The following is a 7,977-nucleotide window of genomic DNA, read 5'->3' as shown; positions in this document are numbered from 1 at the left end:
CGTCTTGTATTGCCTATACGCCGCTTCCACATGCGCTTGCGCACGCGGCGTACACTCCATACACTTCTCTCCTGGGGCAATAAGTCTTTTCGCCCTACGGGGCTGTTGCCCCCCCCCCCCCCCCGGCCTTGGTAAGCTCGAGGACCAATAACTCGAGTTATAGCCCGAACGATAATACCATTCACCCATATCACACCATACCTCCCCACCCACCTTCACCCCTAAATGATAAGCAATGGAGGAGTGCACCACAAAAACGGGAAGAGTAGCGATTAGTACGCCATGAGTACAGAAAAGTACATTATGAGAGATAAGAACAACGTACAACTGAGTACACTTTCTTTGTACTACTCATGAGTATAGAATTGATGCCACCCCTCGCTTTGACGCTTTGGGGTGCTCGATGAGCTGCCTGCTCGCACGGAGCGAAGCTGCTGACGCTCTAGAAGTGAGAGGGGCTGCCATCTACACGGCGCCATGGTGCTCGGTGAGCAGCCGCGCTCGCAGCGATCAATCAGGTGGCATATACTCATGATTTGGTTGGACGACGGAAACGAAACGTTAGTATGACGCGGTCTTGTACGATATATGGTATTGCGCTGGTATTACGCGCCAATAATGGTCGCCACGTACCGTGCCGTGTGTTGTACAGTACGCCTCGTCGACGGGGCGCCGGCCGTGGCGCTGGGTGCGTGGCGCTCAGGTGCCCGATGGGCTGCCGCGCTCACGGCGCTCCGCTGCGCAGGTGCGTGGTGGGCTGCCTCGCGCAAGGCGCTACCACGACGCGAATAGTCCACAATCTTGGTTTCATTTTTGCTTTTTGTCCTCTCTTTCTTTTCCAACTTTACCCCGATATTTGACCCGTGCAAGGGCACTTTGCCGAGTATTTTTACTAACTCGCGCTGCGCTTTTGGCGCGGGCTGCCTGTTCACTTCGCGTCCATCTCCTCTCTTGAGCCTCCCCTGAAATCTTTATCCCCGGCGCTCATTAAAAAGCCCGTAACGTGGAGTGACGTGTTGTTCGCACGCCGCCCATGTGAGTAACAGACCGGGCGGGGCGGGCCGCCGGACCGGCAGCCCTGTGGGCAGGCCGGCCAGGCCAGGCCCCGTGGCCCATATTCTCAGCATTGTTGGTGCCCCCGCCCCGCCACGCCACGCCTTGCCTCGCCACGCCACGCCACGCAACTCCCCACCCCCGCCTCGCCACACTGGCCTAGCAACACGCGTAATCTAACACGATCCCGGGCCTGGCCCAAAGAGGGCTGCATTTGAAATGCGAGCTGCTCTTGTCTCCCTTCCTGTGCGCAGTGCGGTGCCCGCTTGGCATGTGGTGGAGTGCAGGAGAGAAGAAAAACAACAGCACAAGCTCTGTCGTAGCTTAATGTTAGCTAGTTTCTAGTCTGGTAGCTATTTACCTGTCCCAGCAGAACTTCTGCTGCAGTAGTACCTGAGCTGTGAGTCCTAGTATTGCGTTCTGCAAGTATTAGGTACGGTCGGTACGGTACTGAACCGAACTGCATGTGCTTGCTGGTTGCACACATCAGTGAGTTTGTCGATGTCGCCTTTATTTTGTATGTACTGTTTGGCATGCATGCAGGTGCAGGCAGACATGCGGGTGGCACTGTAAGAAATACATTAATCTCAGCTCACTGGTAATCGTGCCAATGAACTCAGTGAAAAAACAAAGGTAGGAATATCAACACCCCTCTCGGGCTATTAATGACTTTTGTACCTTTAAAGAGGCACTAAAAGATTCGCACCCCTGCAAAGGCAATGAAATACTCCAAAGGAGCTAAATTTCAGTGCCTTTGGGCACATTTGTGTCTTTCTCAAAGTATTAAAACTTAGCATATTTTAAAGGCACTAGTCGTAGTCGTACCTTCCTTTTTCCAGTGCCTGTGTCAAAAATTTGAGAATTACGTTTTATTAGCGGTTTGGTAGAAGTTAAGTCTTAGGTTCCAAATGGTCAAGAGAAAATTAAAATCTCTCTTTAACTTTTGGAGAGCGGTGTGCCAATGAACTTATGTCCACTATAATCTTATCAAGCGTATGTCCACCGTAGGAAGAAAAAAACGCCTTCTGAAATATTTTGTTTTTGAACATAAGTTTATTTACAGGATTACCAGTAAGCTATAAAAGTTACAACCCACCTCATCTACTTGTAAATAGCGTTTAGGCTTTAAATTGATGACGTGAGTTAAAATTATTGCTTCAAAGCAGGCTGCGTATGCCTTGATTTCATTTCATGTTTTTGATGCAAGGTAAAAAGATGGCACAGCCCTGTCAGCGTGATTGGGTATACTCGCCCGCATGCAGGCGTGCGGGTGAGTTGCCTATGAGCTAGGGGCCATGAGGTGCCAAGGTTAGTGCTGATTGGTGAACCTCGCACGCACTTCTGCAAGTTCGCTCCAACTAATCTGGACGGCCAGCCTGTACGACAAGGCTTGGACAATTTTGAGGTGAGAGCTGTTAACTAAAATGAGTTCTCAATTCGTTGACTAATCCATCTGGTACCAGCTTACACACTTTACTAGATTTTTTCAGCCACTTTTACACTAAATGTATTTGTATGTTTTTGTGCAAATGTTCGTACTAAGTTAAACCTACGTTTCGTTCAAAAAATTTGATTTTAAGTTCGTACAAATAAAAGATACAAATGCAGTTAGTGTGATGCGAAATTATCAGAATGAGTATCAACAAAATAAGACAAAGTCACAGGAAAACAAGTTGACACATGTCATACCAATTATTGATCTCTTACCAGATAACGTCTCTTTGATGCTCACTCTTGGCAAAATGCTTTTTAAAAATGTACTCTGCCTCTTAACCGTTCTGTTATTTGCCATGGATTCCATGGTAAGGTGCATCCTAAACGGATTTGGTTATGAGTGAGCATCAAAAAACGTTCACCACACAGGGACACCTCATTTAAGATTTCCTCCTAAAACACCTCACTAATCGTATTCCCCCGTGTTGCAAGTGTTTCGTCAATGGAGGCTGGCACATCCTTATGCAGCCCGCGAGCGGTGGCGTGGGGCGGCGTGGGGACCGCTCGGGGAAAGGCGTAAGGAGGGAGAGAGAGAGAGAGGGAGAGCGGGATAGAGAAGGGAGAGAGGGGCTCGTGAGCGCGAAATGTTGCCGAGTGGCTGCAGCAGGGAGGGGGGTCGGAGCCGGTCGTGTGTTGAGCATGGGACACCGCGGCGAAGGCAGAGAAGGGGGTGCGGGAGAAAGGGGGGGGGGAAGGGGCGCCCCCGGTGCGGTGGTGGTGGGGGGCAGGAGAGCCCCGCGGCTCGCCGGCCCCGCATTAGGGCCTGAGACTCGGTCGAGTCAGGGAGACAGCGCGGCACGGCCCCGCACGACCAGTCCGCCGGAGTCCCGCCGGACCCGGAAACCGCGACCCGAACATGCCGCGCGCGCGCCGTCACCGCGACCTGTGACCTGTGACTGGGACACCCCGCTGGATACTACTATCTGGATTATCAGTGTGACAAGCCAAGTGTGTTAGGTGTAGTTCGTTGTATTTGAAAGAGTTTCGTGTCTTTTTATTGTTTTCAATCTTGTATTGATTGAAAACCGCGCGCAGGTCTGCGACCACAGTGAAGTGTGTGACAGTGTGTGAGTGGGCGGGCCGCAGGCGGGCCGCAGGATGACAGGCCCGTGCAGGAGCTGCAGCAGGACCTGCAGGAGCCGCGGGATGGCCGTCCCCCTGGGAGTGCTCCTGCTGCTGGGGACCAGCCTCGCGCTAACAGGTGAGGGACGGGATGTGTGCCACAGCGGTGCTCTGCGCTGCGGTAGATGTGCGGGCTTGTGTCCCTTTAAAAAGATTGTTTTGGTTTTTAAGCTCACTACTTGCTGCGACAAAGTTTTATTTGTGCTAACCTCTTCGAACTTGCTTTTGAAATAACTTGTCCAAAATTTAAATGACAGACGGCTTCTCTTTCTCTCCAATAATTCGTCATCGGACACTGTTATGGTGGAACAGCTGGTGGAATCTCGTGAACTGCAACAATCTTGGGATTGAAAAGACTTTGGGACCCAAACCTGTGGACCTGTATAATATGGTCGATGCAGTGCGGCGATAGCTCCGCCAGCAGCGGACCGATGTCACCTGTTTCTTCTTGACGCCCGTTATTTCGCCTGTGATTGCAATAATTCCAACTCACAGTTAGGTCTTTTATTCCTGGTGGATTTGACTCGCAGCTGCCCCGCTCTAGAGCAGCTGGTGGACAGCTGGCTGCGGCTGCGCTCATGGAAATGACGGCAATAATGCAGTAACTGGATTAGGCGGACGCGCCGGCAGAGAGAAGGGCGGGCTTTGCCGGCGCCGCCCTGGTTCCGTAAATGATCAAACCAATGTTTTTCTAGAGCGTGTTCGTCTCACGTTCCTACCACCGTGTCATTTTATTTCAAAATGTTTGCTCATTCCTCCGCTAACGTACTACGGATCTCTATTATCTTGGAGACTTCAACGCAGGAGAGCAGGCACAGCGCTGAATGGGTGCGGCTGACGCACTGTAAAAAATATGCACAGCGTTAGCAGCAGTCTAAAACTGTTCATTGGAGTGAAAACTCTTAATTGTGAAACAATGTACTTTATCCTACGGCTTACAATAATTGTTCAAAGTTTTGATTTAATTTCTTGCCATAAACCAAATAGTGCAGAAAATTCTACAGTTTAAATAACTTTTCCAATTGACAATTTAAAATTGTTGATAATACATGCTGGGCTTGTTCTTAGCGATGTCTAGGTGCAGTAGACCCGCAGAGCCGTTTAGACAGGGAAGTTCTTTAACCGCATCTAGAGATGTGTAAAAGCCCGCACCCCATCGGTAGGTGGGGAGGCCAATGTGTCGCATCTGCAGACACAAGCTGCTGTGCTGCTGCTGCAGACGACTGCTGCGATAATAAACGGCCTTCCTCATTGGCGGCCATAAACCGCACCAAATAAGTGCCGGAGAGGACGAAAGCGACGAAAAAAAGCATCGCGCAAGGTGAAAATAGACGCACTAGCGGTACTGCCACGCCATCTGCCGTTACTACCTGATATGTCTTGGGTGTCATTTTTTACTTCCGGGAATCAGAGCTCTCCATTCAGTCAGCCGTCATTTGCATGATAAAATGCCAGGCTGTTGCTGCACTGCTGGAAATCCAATTTTACCGGGTGTACCTGGAGCGCATTCAAAGGAGAAAAATCCACACTTCACAACACCGGAGCGGATTCAAACATACACCCGGTACGAATGTCACACTACCTATTAAGCGAATAAACTCATGGAGTGTTTTGTGAGCTTGATCTCCTACTATTGCATAAGGTGGCCGGTTAAGTACGCTTTTGTTAAAGGGCAAAACTGACACTCGCACGTTTGGATTGCCATCACCTTAAAAAATAATTTGTCAATTCTAATTGAAATTGTAAAATTACAAAAATTATGGAAATACCATGTATCAATGTGGCATTTTTCGCAAAAAAATATATTGTAAATTTGAAAATAATTTTTTTCAATGTGACCGTGAGACGCTCATAGTTTGATACCCGGGTGAGGGGTTTTGCGCCGGACTATCGCGCTTCTGAAGGCCGCGGGGGAGGACGGCCCTCTTCGTCGTCTAGCTCATCCCGTGTGAACTTGTGGCGTGGGCGGAGCGCGGAGCGCGGCCGGGCGGCCGGGGTCGGGCCGGCCGGCACGGGGACAGTCCGCTCCGGCCCTGAGGTGTCGCCCGCTGAGTCAGGGCGCTGTTTGGAAACCCCGACCGCAGAAACGCACTCGTTTTGAGGCCCAAGGCAAAATGACGCGACGGCGTCGTCGCTCATTTTCTGGATACTCTTTCACTTTCATGCGCGGTGACAGGGAAAATGACCACGCGCGGTATATCGAGACTGCGACTAACCCCCACGATGGTGTCGGTACGACCTTTCACGTGCTAGTGTGCAAACTTCGTGGACTACAATTTTTATTGACGTGGTCGTGGTTGATGTATAATTTAGCAATTTCTAGTAATAAAACTATAGGAGGCTTAGCAGAGTCGCGCACACGTGCCCGTGGCGTTCCCGTGGTGGGGCGTGGTGGGCTGTGGTGGGGCAGGGCGTGGCGGTCGGGAAACCGAACTGGACCGAAGGGAAATAACGAAGAAGGGGAAAAGAACGGCGCACCGTTACCGTGGCAACCAACACACTGCGATCGGCCCGCGTGCTCATGGACAGACTTTTGTACCCCACCTCGCTCCGCCACGCCCCGCTACGCCCCGCCACGCCCCGCCACGCCCAACCCAGGCGGTGCCCCAGGTGGGTCGCCCCCAAGGCCCTCTGGCCGCCGGCCAGCCTGCTGTCCAGAACTGCGCGCCGCGGTGCCAGGCTTTATGTCGGCATTAGAGCCCCGCCACCCCCCGCCACGCCCCACCACGCAGCTATCAGCTGACGCTTATCTTCTATAGCACCTCCACGGTACGCTCCACGCAGCCACCCGACCGCGACCAGAACAACATAGCATAAGATTTTACCTTTTTTTTTCGGGGAATTCCAGCGGATACTACTTAGCTGTATTGGCATTAGAAAAAAACACACTGTTTGTCCGCAACCATGCGAAATGCGATGTTTTCATATGTTGGATTGCTGTTAGCAGAAGTTGGCCTCCTCCACACTCACCCCCTGTCTCCTTCGACCTTTGCCTTATCCACAGGCGAAAGGAGAAATTCGCTCGACGATTTGACTTGGTGCGAGCCTCTGCGTTTTACCTTCCTTTACTCACTCACACACACACACACACACACACACACACACACACAACACACTTCAGGGACTCTGAGCGGACGGTTTCGATCTTCATTGTCATGCTCGTAGATGGCAGGCAGGCTGCTGCTGCTGCCGCTGCTGGCTCTGGACCATACCTCTGTACCACCTGCGTTGCAGCAGCAGACTATTGTAGGCCCTGATCTGCGGCGTGGACCGGCCGTGAGTGGACAACAATCGCTCGCCTTTCCTCCTACTCCCTCCCCTCTTCCTCTTCCTCCCCTCTTCCTCTTCCTCCCCTCTTCCTCTTCCTCCCCTCCGTTCCTCCTCTTGCTTCTACGTTCGCTCCCACCGTCCCTCCCGCCTGGCCCACCTTCTCGCGGGCAGGCACACAAACAGCCAGGAGGTCCAAGTTTACGCCTTGAGCCGTAAAATGCTCAGCCCGCCTCCCCCGCCCCGCGTCCCCGCTCCACCCCGCCACAGCCCCCAGCTTCGCCCCGCCGTTTTCGTGGCTCCGGTTCTTGTTGTGGAGTGTAATGGTCTGCTTCGCGCGCATCCTTTTTCAAGGCGCGGCGGGAAAAAGAAGCAGAAGCCTTTCCGCGCGGTGCTCTACGGCCGACCAGACAAGACGAAAAAAATTGCGAAAATTTGAATGAAACGCCGTGGAAAACGGTTCGTGCCCAAATACCCACTAGAAGCTGAGTGGAAGTTTGGTTTTCGTGGGCTTATTTTGCTTTTTTCTATGCTGCATCTGCACATTAAATTTCTGTGATATTTTTTATACACACTTATGCATTTTTCTTTACTCGCGTTGTTGCTAAATCATGTCATACCCGCTCATACCCAACTGGAGACAAAATTGTTAATTACTGACAATTTTCCGAATTGCTTGGGTGCGCAGGATTGCAGTACTATTGTGTACAAATGTTATGAGTGGTAATGTTAACACGCCGTATCAAATGCACCGGCATACGGCATACGGCATGCCGTACGATTTAATCAATCGGTTCAAATTTTGACTTGTCGCACGCCGACTTCCTTTCTTGAATATCCGCTGCGCTCTGCCCCTCTTTCGACCGTTCATTCTTTTTCTCTCTCTCTGCCTCTCTTTCCTCTTGGTTCGGAACAGAACCGGCCCCTCGAGCAACAGGTTGAGCTGGCCACCGCAGCCGCACCGGAAGCCCGCAGCCCGGACGGCGGGCGGGCTCTGGCTTGCCTTAGGCTCGAGGCCCCACCCCGCCCTGCCTCGCCCCA

The 7,977-nt window shown here is 51.8% G+C and overlaps 1 protein-coding gene across 1 annotated transcript in view; it reads left to right on the top strand.

Annotated features, from left to right (window-relative positions):
- The first annotated feature begins 3,316 nt into the window (after window positions 1-3,316).
- LOC113217531 (mucin-17-like) overlaps window positions 3,317-7,977 on the top strand; it is a 161,748-nt gene continuing 157,087 nt past the window's right edge. Inside the window, 1 exon segment of the mRNA XM_026437479.2 lies at window positions 3,317-3,748. Coding sequence (XP_026293264.2) covers window positions 3,694-3,748 — 55 coding nt within the window. The 5' untranslated portion in view covers window positions 3,317-3,693.

Source organism: Frankliniella occidentalis, unplaced genomic scaffold, assembly GCF_000697945.3.
Source record: "Frankliniella occidentalis isolate FOCC.00 unplaced genomic scaffold, Focc_3.1 Scaffold11, whole genome shotgun sequence".
Lineage (NCBI taxonomy): Eukaryota > Metazoa > Arthropoda > Insecta > Thysanoptera > Thripidae > Frankliniella > Frankliniella occidentalis.
This window is presented reverse-complemented; position numbering and strand designations above follow the sequence as displayed.